Here is a 23,917-nt window from a genome sequence, read left to right on the forward strand (position 1 = left end):
CCGATCCAGCACTGGGAACACGTTAGGCCGTGGAAGAAGCAGAGAACTTCAAGCAAGACGTCCCTTGCTGCAGGAGCGTGTGAGGGTGGCGGAACAGCAGGGCTCCCACAGGTGATGTCTGACACAGCGACTCATTATCAGACCCACACGCCGCCTCAGATCACATGATAATGACCCATTTACCACCGACACTTGATGCGCTGTCACTCCTAACAGCTCCCCGCCAGGACAGAGGAAGCTTTTACTGCCGTCCCTGAGGTGTTGCCATTGTTTCACAATACACAAAGACAAGGTGTCCTGATGACCCCTAATGGCCCCTGTGTGAGTCCTCAGACGGCCCACAGTTGCACCACTGAGGATTTTCTCGCTATTGTCTGCCGGCGGCCAACAACCGCGGTGGCACGGTCGGAGTTTGGAGGCGGGGGAGGTGAATGAGGCTTGTATGGGCGCTTTGAAAAGATGTGTGAAATAGGAGTATGGGTATTAAGGGTCTTCGCTCCGTCGGGGGTCCATTGTGCTGAAGGCTGAGCCCCCTACCGGCATCCATGATCTCCTCCATTGACACACAAGCTGTGCTCCGCTCCCTGTGTGTGTTTTTTGTCAACCTCTTTCTCGCTACATCATCTCGCGCTCTCGCTTTCTGTCGCTTCTTCTTCCCCCCCAGAGACTCAGCCCGGTCCTCTGCTCTCCTGTTGGAGCCTCCCGTACTAATATCTGTGCAGGGCAAAGTTTACAATAGCTTTTTTTGTGTAAACTTTGTCTTTTACCATAGAAGCATTATGAAACTATCGCCCCATTGCTGTTGAACAGTGAAGATTTGCACTTAGATTTACACATAGATTATACTCTATAGTCGTGTCTTTATTAAAGAGGCCTGCAAATTGCCACCTAAAAAAAAATGCAGGACTTTTTTCAGCCGTACTCACACGACTGCCTAGCCGTCAAATTCCCTAGAATGCAACAATTTCACTTGGGGTTCATTTTTTCGGTGCAACACTCACCAGAGAAGCAACGTAAACCACATGAGACCTGGCAAAACAGGAAATGACGCAAATGTACGGGTCGAGACGAGTGCCGGTCCTCTGGTAATGCCGCATATTTTACTTTGGTGAACAGTGACACATTTCTAGCCCAACACTTCCATCGGAACAAATACAGAGCAGTTATCTTGTCATCAATCCACGGGATGCGCCTCTTGTTCTCCATCCTTGACTGTCATTATCAGCTGTCCTGCGTATATGAGTCACACAGTCTGATGATGATGAAGAGGAGTTTCTTCACAGAAGGGTCGTGTCTAAGGTTTCTCTCCCAGATGTCATGGCACTGTTTGCAAGCTTTTAAAATGTGAAACTTTTGCTGGCGAAAATGCGCAATCTCCGCATTTCCAGCCCACCTTCCTCGCCGTCTTGCTACGGCGAGCTGTGGCCGACACACGAGTGCGCACGCGCGTGTGGATGTGTGCACACGCGCGCATTTCATGCGGACTGTGAATGCGTGTGTACATACACCTATTTGCACAGCGTTATCCAGCTTGCGCGAGGCCAATGGGAGTCGAGCGATTGTCAATAGTTGAAGTCAATAAAAAGCCGTCATTGACAAAGGGAGAACAAACAGCTGCAGTTTGTTCAGGATTTCCTAACAAACACTCCACAAGGAGAGCCGAGGGATGGCCGAGGCGTAGAGAGCGAGGGAGAGAGAGAGAGAGGGCTCAGGGCTCGACTCGTCCTGTCTAATGGCAGATCAAACAGCGACGTCTCACTCCTCTGGTTATGCTACAGAGAGGGATTACTCCCCTGAAAAGGTGATAATCCATAAACAAAAAAAATAGCGAGAAAAAGTAAATCGTTACTGAAGGTTAAAAAGAACCTCCAAAGACTGGAAGAAATAATTTTAAAAACCTGGTAAAACAGGACAAGAACGTAGTTATAACAGACCTTTTCTTTTTCTTTTTCTTTTTTTTTGCGCTTGTCTACGTTGACGGAAAGACTCATTCAAATAAATAGGTGTCTTGAGCTGCTCCAATCAGACTGTAAAGCTTCCGTGGCACAGTTTAAATAGTCCCGATCTCAACGGACTCTTTTCCTGAAGTTAGATGCCATTTGTTGCCGCTCGAAACCCGCAAAAGTTGTCTGACGCTCCTCTCTGCCTCGTAAATGTCCGGTCAGACTAGGACAAATGTGCTGCCTGACCGCTTGTGGCCTGCGGGCAGAAAATGAAGGAGTACGCGACTTTGTAGGGAAAGCGCGCAGTTAAGCGTCTCAGTTTGGCTCTTCAGGAAGCCTCGCCGGCTGTGGTGGCCCGGAGCTTTTAGGACTCCTCTCTTTATTGCTTCCTGTGCCGTCCCCAACCAACCTTGGCCCAATGTCGTGCCTGCCTCTCTCTCTCTCTCTCTCTCTCTCTCTCTCTCTCTCTCTCTCTCTCTCTCTGGCTTCTACCTGCCGTCAGTCGAGCCATGCCCATTGGGGAGAAATAGGCGTAAAGCGAATGACGACGGTATCCCTAACTTTTACTCGTAGTCGAGGGGGGAAGAAAGCCCAACAACAATGGAAGTGAGGCACTTGGAGCCCTTGTGCAAACAAAGTGTCCTCGAATGGAGGGGCCGTTTAAAAATGACCGCACTCCACCAACAGAATGCGACCCTCCTCTCTGTCCCGTCACGTCCTCCCACCTCCTCCCTAAATCATTCTCACTCCCCTACCTCGCTCTCTTCCGTGCCCTTGTTAAAGACATTTGGACGGTTTTGAAACAAGTGTCCTCGTCTCCTCCTGGGAATTAAAATGGCCGTATCTGTGTCGTTTTCACAGGTTGGGTGGGTTGAGGTTTCAGGACGTGGGGGTTAAAGGAGAGAAGGCGCCACAGTGCTGGATATGAGCAGGAAACAGGGAATGAGTGGTCCGGTTTTGAGAGGAGAAGCTCAGATGTGAGGCGGAGTGCTTAAAATTCATCCCACGGTGCAAACAAAAGGGGGAATGAAAAAGGGGAGGGGGTGCAGGACAGAAGAGAAAGTGAGTGTGGGGGTGGTGGGCAAGATTTTCGGGGTGAAAAGAAGATTGTAAGCCTCAGCAGTTACCCGCACAGCCACCCCCCCACCCTTCCCTCCCCGTTCCCCAACTCCACCGACATCTTTCTCCCTCTCCCCTTTGGAGTCGTGGCAAAAATCCTCCCCAGGAAAGGCTAGTTGGATGGATGGATGGATGGATGGAAAGAATAAGAGCTTAGCACCAGTCTCTCCACGCACCCTTCCAACGTAGCCCAGATCTGCAGAGTCTGAACGGTAGTGGGGGTGGGGGCGGGTGGGGGTCAACCATTGACTCAATTACAAGACAAACTCTCCAAGGACACTACACGGCCACTCACAGCGGACCCCGCGGCTCTCGGCCCGGCCTGTTGATTTTTTTTCTCTCCGCCCCCCCCTTTTCCTTTCTTTGCCTGTAAAATGTTTGCCCCTCTTCAGGTGCCCCCCGGCAGACGTAGGAACTCCGGCCCTCAGCGAGACTTTATCCCTTTCAGCCGCTGAAATGATTCCCCCCTCTCTGTTCCCGCTGAAGGGCCGGTAGAGAGGGAGCGAGTGGAGAGGCAGGAGCAGGGCTGGGAGCCCTCTCTTTGTCACGCTTTATGGCTGGTAATGAATAAGAAACGTCTGGTGACCCGGGAAGGGAATTTTTTTTTTTTTTTTAATCCACTCACAGGTGGAATTATTCTCTCGTAGTCGCAAGTGGTGCGAATCCGATTCGCGTCGACGGAATAAGGTGAAATTTAGCCCGTTGGAAGAGTCCATGCGGCGTTTGAGGCTTGTGCGGCTCGAGGCGTTGGGTCTTGTAGTTCTGCTTCAAACAGATGTAGTTTAAGTTTGGCGGCTTTCCTGCTTGGAATCTATTAGTACGTAGCCCCCCCCCACACACCCCCCTAATTAAAATAGAAAGATATTGTTGAAAGTTGCTCAGCTGTGAATAGTCTCAGTATTCACAGCTAATGCGAGACAGATTAAGGGCAGCAGAATAAAAAAAATGTTTTACAGAAGGTCAAAAATAACAATCCTCTCCATTCTTTCAACATGCAAAGTTACTTTTCTTTTATTGAGTGGCCAAATTTGTCTTTTTTTTTTGTTGTGCTTTTACATGTGTAATAAACTGGATGCAAGTTGCCACTGGAACGACAAATTGCATTCTCCTCAGTAAGACAACTAATATTTTGTTAGTGTGTAATGTATTGACACTGACAAGTATGCAAAAATGCAAAGTGGTCTAAAAGCGTAGTGTTCCAAAATAGGAAACGTCACAAACTTCTCTGTTGAAATGGCGGCGGGTGATAATAATGAGTTGGGAAACATCTTTTAAGCATGACTGCTGTAATTCGCCACTGGTAGCTGAGCAGGGTCCGCTAGACATCATTAATATATGCTAGCTAGCTATCGCTTAGCCCGGGCAGCACTCTGGCATCGACTCTGTAATGTGCATTAATTGTGTTCAATGTTCTCCAGTCGCAGATGTGCGGTCGGTCTCTGGACCAGTTGCAAATACTTGTATAGTAAGTGTAATGGCTAGCGTTAGCCTTTGCAATTTTGCGACTTGGACGGCGCCGTGGAATTTAGCACGACCTGAAGTCCATCTTGACGTCACACGGACGACGACAATGCGCTTGCTCCTAATGAACACCTGTGTTTTCTATGTGCCGATCACACTGTGAGCATTCTCCATTGTCCCGGCGACCCTGCATTGATAAGGTCGGACAATACAGTGAGGAATGAGATTTCAACAATAGACCTCCAGTCCCTCTCTTCTTATTCAAAAGGACTGCTGAAGCATAGTGCCGCTCTCTCGCTCTCTTTCTCTCCCTCTCTCCTCCTTTTCCCCCTTTCTTCTGCTTCTCTTCCTCCATCGGCCTGCTTTTCCTCCAACTCTTTCTCTCTCCTCTGCCATCTCTGTCCTCCTTGCTCTGTCCCTTATTATTCAGCCTGTTCGTCTTTTGTGCAGGCGAGGCCAGAGCATAAATGCCACACACAGTCTCTCAGTCGCCTGCTGTACGGCAACATTACCGCTACCAGATTTTTTCCATCTGAAATGAATCACTGTCTTTTTTTCCCCCTCTGTCGGCAGGAAATAGTAGTAAAGTTGTGCTCTCGTCGCTCTCCTTATATCTCTGCTTTCCCCACGCGTCAAGCTCTTTGTTGTGCCTCTTGGTTATTTAAAAGCTTCCTGGCTGTTGTGGTCGCATGGGCACTTTTTTTTTTTAGACAGAATTTACACATTATCCTTGCAAAAACGGAATAAGGTTTTACCTTCTTTCTTTTATTTTGGTATGAGTGCCAGTGTGTGTTACAGTGGCCTAGCGAGCAAACTAAAACTAAACATGGAAGTCAATTTGCTGTGGCTAAAGCCAACGTACAAAACACTGGTGGGGTGATAATCTTAACTGTCTATGTGTTTGCTACTTTTTTTTTAATTGAATTTGTAGCAATCAAACAATTTCCACTTGTCTGGTGTGTACGATTTTCAGAACATGTGTAAGTTTACATGTAGATAATTGAGCTTTTTGGGGTAATTTGTCTTTAAATTACTCAGTTGTGCGTCTGCTGCATATGCGTGCGCATCACCGAGCACTGCACAGAGACACAGGCTGGAATTTAGGGCCGAGACTCAGCGAAGGGAGCCCCTACCCTGAGCATGAGATAGAATCAGTGTTTACACGCACAAATAGCTGAAAGCCTCAATGGTTGCAAACATATCCCACACTTTTGTAAACTGGAGTGCCGGCAGGAGGCTCAGCGTCTTCACCGGGCCCGTTTTTGTTAATGGAAAGCACTAATGCTGACTAATTCACCTTGATTGTGTGACACTTGTCAACCTGTTTGGGTTGATCGGGTTGTGTCTGGTTCCTGAAAGGTAAACGTCTGGAGGTCTGACAAATAGTAAGAAGTCGTAGAGATGGTGGCATTTGACTACTTGTGATCCCCCCCACCCCACCCCAATTTTCCTCCCAGTGCAAGATTTGTTATTAGTCAGTCTTGACTGATTAAACACAGACCCAACCGATTTATTTGGGTAGGGTTGTTTTGAAGAGAAAGTGGACTGGCCAATCACAGCCAAGCTGCTCGATCTGTTGCAGCAACAACAGTTTTCCAGTTCTTACTAAAAGCAGAACACGAAGCGGTCAGAGGCCTCTGCACCGCCTTGCAGTCAGCAGCCGTGTACACCTCAGCACTCCTGCGAGCTCGTCCTTGCGACGACGGTGCTCTGAGGTCAGTCTCAGACTTGGTGCAGAGCGACGACTTTGTGACGCATCCGCGAGATCCCACATTCCTTATCTGTGTGAGGTCTCCCACACATCGAATATGAATTGTGGTCTGAAGGATCAATTTCACAGTCAGTAAAAACAAAAACTGGGAGGAAGAAAAAATGGTTTAGATGTTTCAAATTCAATTTCCTTCATGTGTTGCCAGTTTGTTGTGTCTTTTTTCAGTTTCACCAGTGCACTGTTTTTCCTTCAATGAATGTGTGTGTATGCGTGTGCATCAGCTGTGTGCGAGTTCGTGTCCTCATGTGCGCGTTTTAAGCCCCTTACGGTTCACAGCCAGCTCAGTTGCCGATTTGTTGCCTTTTAGTTATGCTAATGCCACTTAATTACAGCCCTAGTGAGAACCTAAGACACAACCCCCGACACACACACACACACACACACACACACACACACACACACACACACACACACACACACACACACGGATTTGTCATTTGTTTCTGCAATCACAACAAATGTGTTGTTTTTGTTGCTGTTGTTACTACTCGGATGTCCCCACGATCTGACGCCAGTGCAGCAAAGACAACCGCCTGATTCGACTTTAGCATCCGTGTCCTGCAACGCAAGTTGGGTCAGTCGCTACAAGACCCCAGCGGTCTTTCCCGAACGCTTCTCCTTCTCTCCTCTGCGCCCGTACGCGACCTTCTCGATCTGCCGTATCCCCAGCAAGTCTAAATATCTCACACTGGAACGTTCAAGTAGGTGGATCCGCATCAGCAGCCTGGCGTCTGGCTGTCTTGGCCTCTCGGGGGATGCAACTCCGCCCGCGTTTGCGTGTGCAAGCGCGAATGTGAAATGTCCGCGTTTGTTTAGCTTGTCACGTTCCCTGGACAGCAGTGACTCGTCTCTTTCTGACAGCATGGAAGCTCGTCGGCTCCGTCAGACCTTCAGTGAAGCATCTCATTAGTTAAGGGAAAGTACGTCGAAGCATTCTTGTGCGTTTGTCACATAACAATCCCCCCCAACTCCCGCTCCGGGACCGCTGCCAATTGAAAGCCACTGCAGGCAGCGGACGCCTTGCCCCTCACCAACATCTGGGTGCAAAGCCAAACGCCTGCGATATATTAATTCTGAAAGCGGGACCACACAGGAGACTCGGTCTCGGCGATCCAAATTTCTTCAGCAATCGTTGCCTTGTGTAAATTGAGGTTGAAGTAAATGGCAAGCAGAATGAGCAGAGAGAAGAGCATTGTTCCCATCCCCGCTGTTTTGCATCAACGCATTTGTCAGCGATCACCCGTTTGTGTGTAATTGATTGTCTCTCCTCAAATTCCCAGTGTGCGCATGAGTCGCAGTTCGAGCCATGGGCCGACGCAGTTTGAAGTGAATCATGCGTTGCTTCGCTTATTCACGTGTAAATAATCATGTTGGAAGAATGAACTGTCAAAGCTCATGAAAGATGTTCTCCTCGACATGTAAAGGAGGGCGGAAAAGATGGAGGTATGGCATTTTGCTCTTTGCAGGGAAGGAACCAGAGCGAGCGAGAGCATTCAGGAGTGTTCTTTTAGTCCTACGGTTGGAAGAGGTTGGCGACAAGCCTCCACATGTGTACTCAGCTGCCGGCGGAAATTTAAATGCACTCACCGTGCCGAGGTGAACCACCAAACTTCACACGTCAAGCTGGAGAGTGACTTCAATCACAGCAGAAAGAGCATTCTCACTTTTTTTGAGAAGCAAAAAATTCTGCATTTTGCTCTCCGCTTTGCTTTGACTCTGGGCTGCTGGGACGTTAAGTTTGCAATCTTTTAGATCTTACATTTAAAAACAAAACAAATCCCATCTGAATCATTTAGTCAGTTTAAATATTACAAAGGAAGGGGCTGCTGTTACCAAATGGCTCCCTGGTTCTGATAACATTTAATGGGCTAGTTTTAGCTTGAACAGAGAAAATGTCTGTTGGTCAAAACATCTCACAAGTTTCTAAGATTGGTAAGATGTTTTAAAATACAACATTTTCCTTCACTGCATTTTTAATTATTAATATATGTGAACTTGTAGTGCCCGCGTAGAAACACAACAATGAGAAAATGAGTGGTAACCACTTGACTAGACCTGCTGAACTGGATAGTCTTTGCTGTTTCTTCTAGTTTTCTTTGTTTGAGAGAATCTAGGAACTCATCTGGTGGCCTCATCTGCGGAGTGGTTACACACACACACACACACACACACACACACACACACTCACACACACACACACACACTCACACACACACTCACACACACACTCACACACACACACACTTTCTCTCCACTCTCCAGCCACTGGAGCCCCTCTTTCCTATGTCTCTTCTCCGTCATGGGTTTTCCACCTCCGCTCTCTCCTCCTTGACTTCCAGCTGTGTTACACGACGAAGGAATATAAGTAACAGCAGGCCGGCTATAAATATCGCTTGCCCACCCAAGACTGTTAGGATTATTATTTTCCTTGTAATCACTGCGGTCCCTCTAAACCGAACAGGTTATTATCTGGTTCTCGTTCTCCGGACCACAGTTCAGCGTGCGGTATACATCCCCAGTAAAATCCGTCTCTGGTTGCTGGTGTCAGGGACGATACTGACCGGAAATGATTCACAAGGCCTCGATTTGTACTTGGCCACTGGAGTGACAGCGTGGACTCGACGGCGGAGAAAAGCCAGGAGGGGGGGGGGGCATGGGAGAAAAAGGAGTCACATACAGCTGGATGGGATCCAGCAGTGCTGGTGAAGCCCGTTGCTTTTTCTTCCTACAATGACAAAGCGCAGTCCTTTCCCCGAAAATGGGGGGTTGGGCTCCGGGTTGTTTATAGACGTAGCCTTTCTCTGAGCGTCGGCTCAGCCTACAGCTGGGAGCCAGCTGTGTGAATCCACCTCCCCTCGTCTGCTTTATCCATCCATGCTTCTCTCCCATGTTCCTTCCCCAATCTCCTCGACTCCCTCCCTTGTCGGAGGAGTTCAAGGAAACGCTCGCAGCCGGGGCATCGCATACCTGAGCCACAGACGCGCAAAGGAGTATTAGCAAAAGTCGCCGTAGAAGACGAACTGGGGAAGCTGGGAGGGGAGAGCGTGCTGGTAGCTGTTTAGTAAGGATTGTACAGGGAGAGGAAGGAGAGGAGGGTGGTTGGGGGCTGGAAACCACAGGTATGCGCGCGAGTGGGTGGCCTTCGGAGAGGACAGTAGAAAAGTCGAGTTGTGGGAGAGCGAGAAGAGCCGCGATTCTTACGGGAGCTAATGTGCGCGGATGTGGATCGAGTCGTCGGCAGTCCCTGGTCTCGCCCCTGCAGGACGTCTCGCCTCCGCCGCCGGTGGCCAGAGGCGCAGAGCTCAGCCGATGCAAGAGAGTGAAAAGGAGAGGCAACCCACTCCTGATCTTAAAACAAACAACAGCGAGTCACCGACTGTTCGAGCCAACAGTCGCGAGAGCACTAAAACAATAATCAGGACGGTGGCGAAGGCAGCGCGATGCTGTACTACAAGGAAGAGCCACTTAATTAGGGTCGCTACTGCAGCAAACGGGCTCCTTTGTCAGCGCGTCTAACCAGTAATTTACCTCCTCCCGTGTGTGCCAATTTTGTTTTTAACAATATAGACCCACTCCTCCTCTTCCACTGCCATCCTTGAACGTTGGTGTTGATCAAAAAATATGGCTTTGAACCGGCTTCAAATCAAACAGAATCCTCACTGGGTACGTCTTGTCTCTCTCTCTCTTCCGCTGGTCCTCACTTGAACTGCAGCGTGGTGGCCCTCTCGTGCCCCGATGTCTGTCATCAGTCACTCGGTCTGTGTAGCAACAAGGGATCAACGTTTCATTCGTTTCATAGCATCTCGACAAGGTGAGAAGCCGAGGAATTGAGATGTCAGGCTTCCGCACCTCGGAGTTTACAGTACAGGGAAAGGGGAGGTGTGAATGAGCTGACTCCAGTCAACTACAGTGCTTGTCTAGTAAACATTAGTTTAGGGCTTTAGGGATTCTTGATTCTCAACTGCAACTGCCAGTTTACAAGTTTGTACAGTTCTGAACTAGGAGGGCATCCATAGTATTTTTGACCTGGGAGGGAACTTTGGCTCAGGCAGTCTCTAATTTGAAGAATGTCTTGAATGCTTGTGTTTTCACCTCTTGAAGTTTCACTCATGAAATTTGTTTTGTCCCCATTTTGAGGTTGTATGCCTTGATAATATGTTTTCTCATTGTTTTGTTCTTTTATTCTGGTCTGCGGTCGCTAAATGCTAATAACGCGAGCGATAGTAGACACAATCCAACAGGTCTTTGGCAGTCCGGCGATGTGAAAGCTTTGTCCGTAAGAAGTCGTTTTTGCTTTCCATCTGGCAATATTTTGTGTAGAGGCTGCAGCAAAAATGAAATGATTTTGCGTTACATTTTTAGGTGATTACCAAATTTAGATCTGAAAACAAAACAAAACACAACAGTTGTTTAATTTAGTGTTGAGGTGTTTCTGCAGATACTGACTTTGCATAAGCATTCTCACACAGAATTTAAATACGGTGTGCGGAAGTGACCACGTTTGTCATATCGCAGTAGATTTTTCCAAACATTCACACTGCATACAAATGCACCATCCAATGATGACGGGTGGCGATTCTATCACATGATTCAGCATTTTCACTTTATTTGTAACGCATCACTTTGTTTGTAAAGGCCTTTAAGGCCCTGTACGGCTATAATTTAGGTAATATCTATTGAGTAAGCTTAAATGCACATTACATTTCTTTCCATGTCTATTTGAATAGACAACTAATGTGGCTATAACTTTTAACTAACATAGCAATTAAATATGTGCACCAATTTTGTTGATACTCGGGATTGGACTGGTAACATTTGATTATTTTTAGTATTTTTTTGGAGATATAATGTTAACTACGGACATGTATTTGAGAGTGATGCTGATTTCTAATTGGCAGAGCTTCAGCTGGACAGGCTTGAAGGCCCTTTCACTAGAACTCACTGTAGCTGTTTAACGAGATATGACGCTGATCCTCCGTGCAGCAGGTCAGTGAGTAAGGCTTACTGTGCGTTACAGTGATGTCTCCGGCCGTGTGGCCTTACAACGGTCACGCCAACGGCCCCCCATCACATTACAACAGCTGTGAGGAATTTACAGAGTCTGGGTAAAAGGGGCAAAAAAAAGACAGGAGAGGGAGGGTCGGTGGGGGGAAGGAGGAAAGCGGGGGGGCGGGGGGGAATGCGGCAAGTCAGTTGTTGGGTGGAAGGGTTACAAAAACATAGCCAGATATTGAAAACAAAGTTTACCACTGAAGGACAACAACGGGGCTAGCAGAAGTCAGTGGGTGAGGAGAGAGAAAACAAGAAAGGAAAAGGGGGGAGGGAGAAAACAGCAGATGAAGCTGAGGCAGACCCTGCAACGTGGTTGGCTGAGAGGCCGAGTCCCGCCTCTGTCTCCTCCCCTGCCCCCTCCCTCGCCGAGTCTTCAGCCTTAACACAACATAATCCCCCACAAGCCCAGCCACATCAGGAACGGCTGGCTACATTATAGCTGCCATTATCGTCTCTCAAGTCATAACAGCTAGAGAACACCCACCTCGACTGCTGCTCCGGCAGGCGGAGGGGGAGGGGCGAGGAGAAGCCACAGGAGCAGGAATGAGCTGAGAGAGGGAGAGAGGGAAGGGGAGCAGAGGGGAGGGTGGAGGCGGTAGCGAGGTGGAGATAGAAAAAGCAGAATGAGACGTAGAAAGTAGGTGCTGACAAGAGAGCGTCGCGGAGCAGGACACGGGCTAAACATGTTGCTGCCGTGTCATGGAAGTAAAGCCATGTCAAACGAAGTGCAAAGTATTTGCACATTTGTTGAACATTCCTCAGTGAGAAAAGGAGAGGTGACTTTTAGAGTCTATCATTAATTGCCACTTGTTGCCTTGGTTGAGGAGGGATAAGAGCAAAGGATGTGTGATCTCCGGTTTACGCACGAGTGGGGGAATGTAAAAGTAACGTGGCGAGGATCACTTGTTGTTGTTGGGTTTTTTTCTTTTGTGTAATGCAGCCAGCGACTTGTGGTAGCATTTATCTTCCCTCACAGGGGGGAAGAACTGCCACTTAATGGGAATACCACAAATAGCCACCCCAAGCTCAAACACTGTTTCACTTTTTACATGTTTACAGCGATCAGGAAAGACACGGGAATCCTTATATTGGGAGTTTCTGGCCAAAAATAAAGCACACAATTTTATATGTTCTTGTCTGGCTAGTTCTTACCCGACTAATCAAACGATGGCTGCGTCCTGGTCACGGAGCCATGAGTCACATTCTTAAGGTATGTTCTTCGAAGTCGTACCGAGACATTCGGCGAAAGAACAGCACGTAAAGAAGTCCCTTCATTTTCACACAACTATAATAAGAGGTTGCACTTTAAGGTACTTTCCAAAAAACATGTTGGCTTGCAAAGTGGAACTGGAACACAACTCCTACCCAGGAGACCTGCCTGAGACCAGCAGTCACTAGTCATTGCCGGAACCTAACCAACAAAACTTGTGGCCAAAAGCGAACCACAGGAGTCGAGCTTTGTGCTTAGCGTAGCCTTTTTTTTTCTTCTTTTTTTTTTCTGCATCAGAAGGATACTAGCATCATTCTGTGAACAAGCCTTTGTGCAGTTGTGAGTCAAACAAAAGGTAAATTTAACTGGCTTGTTTCAATCGGTTCAAAGGTCTTGCTTGATTTTGGATCGGATCACAGTCCGTGTAAACTGTGACGGTTCTGTAACGTCACGGATAAAGATATTCGCTCCGTGTTCGTCTCCTGCTGCTCGTACTTTAAACAGGGAGGATGTTTCTTTGCTGTGGCAGTTTCAAAACAAACAAAAAAAGAAATACAGGAAGCTTGATTACTCTAGCTAACAACTCTATAGTCAACAGTGGTGGGCTTCTGGGTATAGCTGGATGATCCCACACATAAGTCTGATTAAGTTTATCCAGTGTTCATGTAAACGTGACAATCTGGTTTCTCAATTTGAAACAATTCAATGAGATTGGCAAAAAAACAAAAGTGGCCATGTGTACGCACTTGAAATGGTCCAGACTATATCAGATCTAGTTGTTTTTTTAGTTCTGCATAAGTTTCTTAATGCATCAACACAGACTCAGACTGGCAACTTTGACTTTTGGGGGTTTGGGTCCGAAATGTCAAGCATTTAAAAATCAGATTACTTCTCTGGGGTGGTGATGTTGGCGACTTGTGTACCACAAGTGTTTAAATTGAGTGGTTTTATGTGTATAAAGTGAGTGGACATCCTGTCCTCATCCTCGGGACCTTGGTTTCTGACCAGCTAAGTGTGCCACAGTGGAGCAGGCTTGTTTGGTTAACCGTTTGATTTACGGCCTTGGGGTTTTTAATACGCTTCTGCACCATCCCTCTTAAACCTAGCACCGCAAAATTACACGAGGGACTAAAACTCCCTGTAGGTTACTCACAAAATATTGTCCTGAAATAGCACAATGCCATATATGTACCTACACACCTGCGTGAACACACAAACTGGGCGCCTCTATTTATGTACGCTTGTCTACGTTCATAGGGATTATTTAACAAAAGCCTGCACATATTTACAAATGATGAATTAGAGAGGGTAATCATTATTTTTTTTTTACAAATACGCAGATGAGTCATTGCTGTTCATAGTTATCAAGAACACTGGCACCTTTCAAAGATTTTCTGATTTGATTGCAATGGGCATCATAAAAGTTTTGAAATTTAGACGGCAACTTGACAGAATTTCGCAGGTGAAGGAGGCCCTTTGTAAGAAGCTCTTGAGATTGTGGTTTTGGTCTTACACTAATTTGCGTTCATTAAATAAAAAATAAAAAAAAGTGCATACATTTAGTTTATAGGCGTCCATATTTAAATAAATATTCAATCTGTTGACTTATTTTATACATGCACTGAATTTCCAGTAATTCACTTGAGCGCAGGCCAGTTTCCAAATGAATTGCGAAACACACAAGTGTCCATTTAGCTACAACAGTGAGACTAACTCACTAACTCACCGGGGACGCTCTCGCAAACATACCTTTCAAAAAATTCCTGCTTGCTTATGCGCTGGTGGTCTCATAAATTATTCACAGATTCACCACCATTTTTCACGTCAAAGCGTGCGCGCACGCACGCACGCGGATACACACACATGCGCACACTTGTCCTTAAAAGTTCATTCTACACCTGCCGCTGGGCTTTCACAGTGCAGCTTTGGAATAGTCAGTCACACTCACTCTCGTACACTCAAACACTGTGCAGACATACATGGTGGCCACTACCCCCTGCCATGGCTGACAGGTGTGTGCATGTGTGAATATGTGTGTGTGTGTGTCCGTGCGTGCGTGCGTGCATGTGTGTGCAGGTCAGGCTCACGACCCCTTCTTGGTATTTATTAGTTTTGGACAGCTGAGGAGCTGGCGAGATCTCTATTTAGCACTTCCTGCTCATTATCATACACACGTCCAAAGGCAGCAATGGATATGTGCAATTAGCGCTGCGCCGCCCACGTCACTTTGCCACTCGCGAACTTAGCGCACCAAATCCCTGCGGTGGCTTGCGGGCTCAAATAGGTCCCCACTGCCCTTTTAACACTTGTGCTACTGCATAGCAAACATGGCAACCTGTAAAACTGGCAACACACTTCTGGTATCTGCAGTAGAGAGGAGGGCTTCTCTTTTCTTCTTTTTGCAATGTTTGGGTGGTTTCTTTAAGAAGGTGTTGACGGTTGAAATGGCTGGATTGCGAAATTGACACAAACAAAATGAACTGAAGCGTTTTTATGAGTTTTCTTATGCGTTTACGGTTGCCTGGGGAGAACGAAACATACAAAAGACGTTATCAACAGGTTTGGGATTAGGAGTCATTAAACACTTACCATCAGTCTAATAGTGAAAATTGCTGTGCACGAAATATTTATTTCATAAATATGAACAAATTAGGACTATTAAACTATTTCCCCTTTTCCTGTTGTTGGGATGTTATGGCATCATCTTTTACATCAACATTTTGATGATAATTACCTTCAAGAGCCCACAGTCCTGACTATTTAGTATCTGCACTGATGTGGTTGGATGTAATGAGCAGGTGCCTGTTTCCCAAATCCCACAGCTAGAATTACCCTGCACATGCCCTCTTGCTGAAAGATAACATCTCAATATGACTTCCACACAAAAGGGGGGCTTTGTCCTTCTGTCGGTTTTTTTCCTTTGGTCCTAGTTGCCACTGTCCCTGAACGTTTTTTGATTTGCTTTTTTCTTCTATGATTGGTGGTAAAACTTTAGTGTTTTGAGCATCTTGATGTTCAGATTAAGCTGCTTTCCGGGATGATTTCAAAGTTAGGGAGAGTTGTTGGTGATTATTAGCAGTGTTTGAGGTGGATTACAGATTACAGCCCAGGCAGTTGTTGGTGTCAAACGGTTTTAACTGTAAAGGTATGTTAGGGCACATGAGCACCTTCACATGACCTGCTTTTACATTGCTTTTTCACTGAGGGCACATGCGTATCTATGTCTAATCTTTAATGCTTGTCTGCACTCTATGTGTGTCTTTTGTGCCTGGACATTAGGTCTGCCAATAAAGAATTATTATTTCTGTTGCTTTGTATTTTGGTTTGCAGGTGAACAATTTGTGAAGATTAATGTTAGAACATGTACTGTAATTATCTCACTGGCTTTCGAATAACCTCAAATAAAATGTATTAAATTCACCCTATATTAAAGCAAAATTAAGTTTTATTTGTCTCCTTAGCTTTGGTCATGCATTTCCTGAGGAGCACCAGCTCGGTTTAAAATGTGTATGACTCTGGCCTTTTTAGAGAAAGCTTACTTTGCGCATAAACTGTTATGCTTGCCTGCTTGGCTTGACCTGTTATTAACATCCTACATATTCCCCACGTCCCCAACCACCTTTGTTTTCATCTATTTACCTTTGCTGTCTGCAGTAGTGTAGGTTGGTCGACTGTGTTTGGTTTTCCTGTCCTCAGCCTAACCGAGCTTGTGTCTTTTGTGCGTCAGGTTCAGGGTCCAAGGGGAGCAGTCGGTCTCAGAGCTCCAATGCCTGTGGACATGCAGCCACACCAGGGGCTGTATCACTACGAGACCTCACCCAGCCAGCCCTCTGGAGGGTAAGACGCCACTCACCACGTCCTAGCTGCACACACAGCACTTAACTTTTGGCATTAAAAATGCTTTTAATTACTTTGTTGTTAATCTGTCTGGCCTTTTTTTATTTTTTATTTTTTTGCATTTTGACAAGACTAAAATTGTAATGCAATAATATAAAATAAAATAAAAATAAGCGCTATTGTAACTAGAGAGCAGGACATGCCAAATGAAATTAGGTTAGCATAGCTTAAAAACTTGTTCAAACCCCAGTCAGGTACATGTATGGGAGGTACCTGTTTTGTGTCACCATTTCTTCAGGCTAAAAATAACACAAATAAATGCCTAACACCAGATACCAGATATTAACCAGTCTCTCTAATCAATGAAAGTTTTTTTTTCCTTTTAGTTAGTTTAATAACATGTACAAATAAAAAATAAATAAATAAATATATATACATATATATATATATATATATATATATATATATATATACATATATATATATATATATATATACATATACATATACATATATATATATATATATACATATACATATACATATATATATATATACATATACATATATATATATATATATATATATGTATATATATATATATATATATATATATATATGTATATATATATATATATATATATATATATATACACACACACACAAAAATAGAGTTCTCACTGGTTGGACAAATATCGTCATTGTTTTAAATTCGACTACTCTCTTTTTTTGTTTTTAGAAAATAATTTTCTGAGCAAACAGCCTAATTATTGCATCACAAGTTGGAAGATCAGGAGATTATTCAGGCATACATGCTGCTACCTGTTAAAATGCTTTCCAAGAGTCGTTCGACTCTGATCACTTGCATATTTCCCCAACCAAACATGACATGGATAAACTAATAAAAAAAAAATTTAAAAAATCATCTGCCGCATTTAAGAAAGTAGGGTGATGATTGGGCGATGATTGAAAGTAGTTTGAGGGGCTCAGGGCACCGCTCCTATTTCCATCCCCGCTGATATTCAGAGGGTGCAGAGTCTCCCCTACAATTGTTGTGGACACAGAACAAGCTCAGCCCGTCACTCCTCCAGCCTCCTCCTCCTCCTCCTCCTCCTCCTCCTCCCCCTCCTCCTTCTCCCCACTGCCCTCCGCTCCCTCCCTCATGCCACCCAGGTTGTGGGGTGGACTCAGCCTCTCTCTGACAGCTGCTAATTACAGGCTGACCAGGCCCCGCTGCGCTCTGCATGACTGCCTCGCGCCCCGCTCAGGTTACCCAGCAGAGAGAGAGAGGGTGAGAGAGAGAGAGAGAGAGAGAGAGAGAAAGAGACAGAGAGACAGAGAGGGAGAGACAGAGAGAGATGGAGAGAAAGGTGGCTTGGCAGGACAGAGAATGACAGAGGGAGGAGGTGGGCGGAGGAAAAAAGAAAGAAAGTAAGGGGAGGCAGAGTGGCAGAAAAAACAGAGGGGGTGAGAGAGGGAGAGAGAGAGAGAGAGAGAGAGAGAGAGAGAGAGAGGGCTGCAACAGAAGGGATGAATGGGAGACGGGAAAGGGAGGAAGAATGGGAGGGAGGAATACTCGGGGAAAGCGGCACAGTGGATTAGAGAGGACAGATTAAGCTCCTGTTTGGAATACACGTTTGTAGTGAAAGAATTAGAGAAAAAAAAACTGAAAGGAAGACTTAGGCGAAGGTGGGTGAATGAAGTCTGTCCCTGTAGCAGAAAATGGAGGGAAAGACGGAGGGGAAATAGATTCAGTTGCATGTATTTCCCCCCTTCTTTTTGAACAGGGCCCATTGGGACTTCAGAAAGATCCAAGAAAATACACAAAAGATTTCTGATTGAAAAGTACAAATGTTGATCCCCATCAGAATCAACCATCTTTTTTTGTATGGTTGTTTTGGTTTTTTTCCGTAGGGGAAACCCAAAATGAGAAACTTTCAGTTCAGTTCAAAAGCCAAGAGTTATACTCCATCTAGTGGTGGGAAAGAGACATTGCGCCATTTTAAAGGTCTAACGAAAAACGTATCAGTCCCCGTAGAAGTACATCAAATTTAGTATCCATTCTCAAAAAAGCCAAGTAATATTTATTCACAGCTCTAATCCTGCATATGCAATCTTACACACATTAACTGCTATAGTTTACTGGGAACGTATAAATTGCTTAGGTTTGTATCTAAAAACTTTTCTTTTTTTTTGTTCTCAAACGTTAATGTCTGTTGTCCTGGTTTATTTGCAGCCTGATCCCATCAGACCAGCCCCCCTACAGTGATGTGTCTTCGCTGCGCGCCCCACTCCCTCCCCAAGACTGCCGAACCATGTATAATCCCATGACACCCAGTATGACTCATGGTTCTGGGCCAGGACAAGGGATTGGCCACTGCATGGATCAATACATGAGGCCACCCCAGGCTCCTCCGCCACACAATATGATGGGGCACAGAGGCATGCTGCCCACGGAAGGTGAGTCAGAGTATCTCTTACGTCTGTTTAAAGTGAGCAGCTGCTCCTGATTTGAACTTTTAAGATACCTGAGAGGCTTAGTCAGGCACGACGGCGGAGAAGATCAGCGGGCGGCAACTCTGCTGTAGGTTGGGTCGATCGGAACAACCGTGTTTACTTATGGAAGGCGAACTGAACGTGAAATAAAACTTTTAGCTTTACACACACATAGAGACAGAATGGGTGTCGTTTTTTGTTCTTTTTACTTGGCTCACCGCACCAGTGCTTGGAAATGGCCGGTGTGTGTTCTGCCATTGTGTTCAGTCCCTCGGGTTTCATTCAGCAACACAATCTTCCTGTCTGAGTGAATAAGCTGAACTGGTTGAAGTGAAGCTGAACTGGTTTAGACTCTTAGACCGTCAAGCACAGTGTATCATTTTGAACTTAGATCAGACTAGTTCTGGTTGGCAGTTGTAAAAATAAATAAAGCAATAAATGAGCCAAACAGTATAATTTCCTTCGGAATGAAGCTGAATTTGTCGGACTCACCAGCAATGTCAAAATTGATGCATTGCTCTTTTTTTTTGTTGAATTGAAGAAACTCAAAGTCTTACGTCTGAGGAACTGAGTGCAGCTGCTGCTCTTTATGTCAATGTCCTCCAGGTGGCAACAGCACCCCCTACTGTAACCAGAACAACATGATGTCCTCTCAGCACAATTTCTGTCAGATTCCACCCAACTCTGACCAGATCTGCTCAAGTGATGGTGAGTTCACAACACCACTGAAACAGCGGAAAGCGATTGACCTTACGTGGTCTGACCCCGACTCGTGTGCTCTCCTCTTGTGCACCATCAAGGCTCGAGGTTCTCCACACCTCGCTCCATGCTGAAGCTGAGCAAAAAGAGAGCTCTGTCCATCTCCCCACTGTCTGATGCCAGCGTTGACCTACAGACTGTGATCCGTACGTCCCCCAACTCCCTAGTGGCCTTTGTCAACTCTCGCTGCAATCCCAACGGTGCCAGTTCCTATGGTCATCTCTCTGTGGGCGGCCTAAGGTGAGACGATGCTCTTTTCTGTCATCCGTAAAGGCCGTTTCTCCGTCATCACCTTATGATGAAGCGACTGGAGTGGTGTTTTTTTTTTTCTGCAGCATCAACTTCAATTACACCACAGGTGTTAATCGGTTGCGTTTTTTTTCCTCTTCACAGCCCATCCCTCGGCTATTCCAACAATATAAACTGCCAGTCAAGGCAACAAGGGTCCATGTACGGAGGAGGTGGGGTGACACCTCTGGGGGTACACCCTTCAAATCCCTGCCAGGCTTCCCGCTTACCTCCCCACAATCCTCGGCTCCATGCACCACCCAAGCACGGACATGTAAGACGACCTGATATTCACTTCAGAAAGTAGTTCAAGCAGTCAGGTCTGCACAGCATCCAGAATGGAAGATAAATAAGAATTTGATGCTAAAAATGCATTTGTTTTCAAACTTTATTAGTATCAAAGTGTCACCCATCCATTTTTATTTTCATCTCCTTGCACTCAGAGTTGCTGATTTCTATCCCTGCCGCCTGGGCTAGAAAAGGATAGTGATGTTACGCTCTGGACAAGGAGCTAGTTCAGGGGTGTCAAACATATGGCCCGCGGGCCTGATCAGGCCAGCAAACTGTTTTTTCCGGCCCATGAGATGATTTTGCAAAATATAAAAATTGCAATTTATCAATGAAAGAAAGTGCTGTTCTAAATGTGTCCACTCGGTGACACAATACTCAATACTGGGGCTGAGCAAACTGGCACAAGTACAGCCACTCACGTCTCCTACTGGCTACCCTCATTGCCCCAGAACGTCTCCTACTGGCTACCCTCATTGCCCCAGAACGTCTCCTATTGGCTACCCTCAGTGCCCCAAAATGTCTCTGTCGAAACTGACAAAGTTGATGCAGAGCAGTGTTGCCAACTTGGCGACTTTCTCGCTACATCTGGCGACTTTTCAACTCCCCATGGTGCCTTTTTTTCTTTTTTGTCAAAAGCGACTAGCGACTTTTCCTGGTGTTATTACGTTGTGATCAAGTGCAAATGGTCAATTATGCAAATTAGGCGATGACGTCATTTGGCTACTTTTACGACAGCCAATAGCGACTTTCCTTACTGAGGAGTTGACAACACTGATGCGGAGTGCAGAGCGCTGAAATAACACAAACAAAGTAAAATAAAGAAAACAACTGGAAGTTGTTGTTATTTTTACGTTATATTATTACCATACCATGATTTTACCGGTCCGGCCCGCATGGGAATAGATTTTCCTCTATGTGGCCGTTGAACCAAAATGAGTTTTACACCCCTGAGCTAGTTTATCACCAAGGTCATGTTGAGACAATCAACCAACCACCGATGAGAAATTTAGACTTGCCAGCTAGCTTAATGTGTATGCACTCGGACTGTAGGAGTAAGCCAAAGTACAGGGTGAAAACCCACTCAGACACAGGGAGAACATGCAAACTCTGAAGGACTGGGAGGATGTTCCAAAAGCTCTTGTTTTAGTGTCCTTGCAATCTGATTGCAAGTGGATGAAAAGTCAAACAACAAAGTAAAATGTACCTGTGTGGGCATGACTAAATACGCAGAAATATCAACCGGAGGTGTGAAAAAATTAGGGCAATTGAATAGCTGACGCAGAGGGCAGGCGGGAGTCAACAATATAAATAAGAGAATAGCAACCACAAAGTGAGGAGAGGAAATAACCCAAATCTGCACATTGACAATGAATGGTGAGGAGATATTCAGAGACAGAATTAAATCTGTACATACTTTTTTTTGCAGCTGAAGACGGAGCCAGGTCTTGGAGGCGTGATGGATGGAATGAATGTAAAGAGTCTGGAGGAGAGGTCAGAGGGAGATGTGGCCAGCCCATCTTCTACTGGAACTCAGGTACAGTCTTCAGAGTTTATCTACCCATTTTTCCATTTGCTAAATAGCCGGGAATACAGGAATATTAGACTTGTATCCCCAATATCTGGAAGTGACATAGTAAACATAGAATATGCACAATTATGTATATTACTCTTTGTTTGCAAAGAACCTGCGCCATACCACACAAATTGTGTTATCCAATGTAATAGAAACATGGCCTGTGTTTAATGTGCTTAATTAAATGAGGTGTATTTCGGTTTATTTTATCATCCTCATGTCATGAACTGTCTGTGCCCACCAGGACCCCCTCTTGGGTCTTCTGGATGGTAGAGATGACTTGGACAAGGAGGACGGGAAGCCTGAACAAGAGGCCATATATGAAACAAACTGCCACTGGGAGAGCTGCAACAAGGAATTTGACACACAGGACCAGCTCGTTCACGTAAGTCATACATTGAGCAGTTGAAGATGTGGCATAGTGGCGTTGTTAACGGTGGCGATGCGGAAAACAAATACACTGGTAAACCCGCATCTGTGCTAAAACGTGCGTCCGTTTCTTTTCATTTGTCACGAGCAGCACATCAACAACGAGCACATCCACGGAGAAAAGAAAGAGTTTGTGTGTCACTGGCAGGAGTGCTCTCGAGAACAGAGGCCTTTCAAAGCCCAGTATATGTTGGTGGTTCATATGCGAAGACACACGGGGGAGAAGCCACACAAGTGCACTGTGAGTTTCTAGTTCATTACACGTACAAGCGCTCCAATGGAAAAGCCTTGAAAGCTGCCGCCCACAACATCAGATTACACGTTTGGTACATTTATCGCTTAACAGTGGATAGAATGAATTGTATCAAATGGAATTGAATTGTGGTCTGACAAAGTGTGAGGTGAAAATACATCCAGAAGTCTGCCAGTGTACTTTTACTTAAACATAACAACAAAAACTTAAGTAAGCATTAGCTTACCAATAGTAATGCTGGTTGGGAAGAAAGCAAAAGTCATAGTTTAGCCGTTTCTGGTCAAGGGTTATTAGCAAAGATGATTATATTTTCTTCTACTTTGCTGTTTTCATAACGATGTCTCATGGCCCTGCTACAGTTTGAAGGCTGCAATAAAGCCTATTCTCGCCTGGAAAATCTGAAGACCCACCTGCGCTCCCACACCGGAGAGAAACCTTACGTTTGTGAACATGAAGGCTGCAACAAGGCTTTTTCCAACGCCTCAGACCGGGCCAAGCACCAGAATAGAACTCACTCCAATGAGGTACAGTATTTGGCAATATCCATCCGTTTCCCGTGCTGCGACAATGTTGTATTCTGGTGATCGGAGCTGTAAAATACTCACTGAGACAGATATTTGGACCTGTCATGTGAGCATATGTGTAGGATTGAAGAATTGAATCCCATTCACAGCTATTTGCTTGTTTCATTTGGTGTGGAAGACTATGTATACTCAAAATATTTTATATGCTCTTCATACAGAAACCCTACGTATGTAAAATCCCGGGCTGCACTAAGCGGTACACAGATCCAAGTTCTTTGCGTAAACACGTGAAAACGGTGCATGGGCCTGAAGCCCACATTACCAAGAAGCATCGTGGCGACACGGGACCTCGAGCCCCAGGGTCAGCCATGACTCCTGGTGGCCAAAACTCTGAACTGTTGTTGGAGAAAGAAGAGACTCGAAGGGATGACTGCAAACTGCTTGCTCCCGAGACTGCTCTGGTGAGTGAAAAATACATGGAGCAAGTCTTAAGAAATAAGCATAAACTGAAATGTCAACCACCAAACCATAATTTCCATGTACATGACAAGATATTACGAAAATTATTTCAGAAATCCCAACCAAGCCCTGGTGGTCAGTCATCCTGCAGCAGTGAACGTTCTCCCCTGGGGAGTGCCAACAACAACGACAGCGGGGTGGAGATGAACCTGAACGCAGCAGGCAGTTTGGAGGATCTCACAGCTCTGGAGGACGGAGCAGGAGGGGGAGGAGGAGGAGAGTCCGGAAATGGCGGAGGAACCATGGGAATGTCAGCCCAGGCATTGAAAAGACTTGAGAACCTAAAGATTGACAAACTTAAGCAACTTCGCAGGCCAACTCCTCCGACTCGCTGTGCAAATAACAAGTTACCTGCACTTCCTGGTATGTTCTATAATAAAATCAACGAAGTT

At 45.7% G+C, this 23,917-nt stretch overlaps 1 protein-coding gene across 1 annotated transcript in view; it reads left to right on the plus strand.

Annotated features, from left to right (window-relative positions):
- Window positions 1-23,917, plus strand: part of gli1 (GLI family zinc finger 1) — a 45,793-nt gene that overhangs the window by 17,186 nt on the left and 4,690 nt on the right. The window contains exons 2-12 of the mRNA XM_076025268.1: window positions 16,284-16,393; window positions 18,630-18,853; window positions 19,496-19,597; window positions 19,690-19,888; window positions 20,042-20,210; window positions 21,654-21,761; window positions 22,045-22,185; window positions 22,321-22,470; window positions 22,842-23,006; window positions 23,225-23,467; window positions 23,579-23,888. Coding sequence (XP_075881383.1) covers window positions 16,323-16,393; window positions 18,630-18,853; window positions 19,496-19,597; window positions 19,690-19,888; window positions 20,042-20,210; window positions 21,654-21,761; window positions 22,045-22,185; window positions 22,321-22,470; window positions 22,842-23,006; window positions 23,225-23,467; window positions 23,579-23,888 — 1,882 coding nt within the window. The 5' untranslated portion in view covers window positions 16,284-16,322. The remainder of the gene's footprint in view (window positions 1-16,283; window positions 16,394-18,629; window positions 18,854-19,495; window positions 19,598-19,689; window positions 19,889-20,041; window positions 20,211-21,653; window positions 21,762-22,044; window positions 22,186-22,320; window positions 22,471-22,841; window positions 23,007-23,224; window positions 23,468-23,578; window positions 23,889-23,917) is intronic.

Source organism: Nelusetta ayraudi, unplaced genomic scaffold, assembly GCF_046127955.1.
Source record: "Nelusetta ayraudi isolate G7.1 ecotype Tasmania unplaced genomic scaffold, CSIRO-AGI_Nayr_v1 ptg000017l, whole genome shotgun sequence".
In the NCBI taxonomy this organism is placed as follows: Eukaryota; Metazoa; Chordata; class Actinopteri; order Tetraodontiformes; family Monacanthidae; genus Nelusetta; species Nelusetta ayraudi.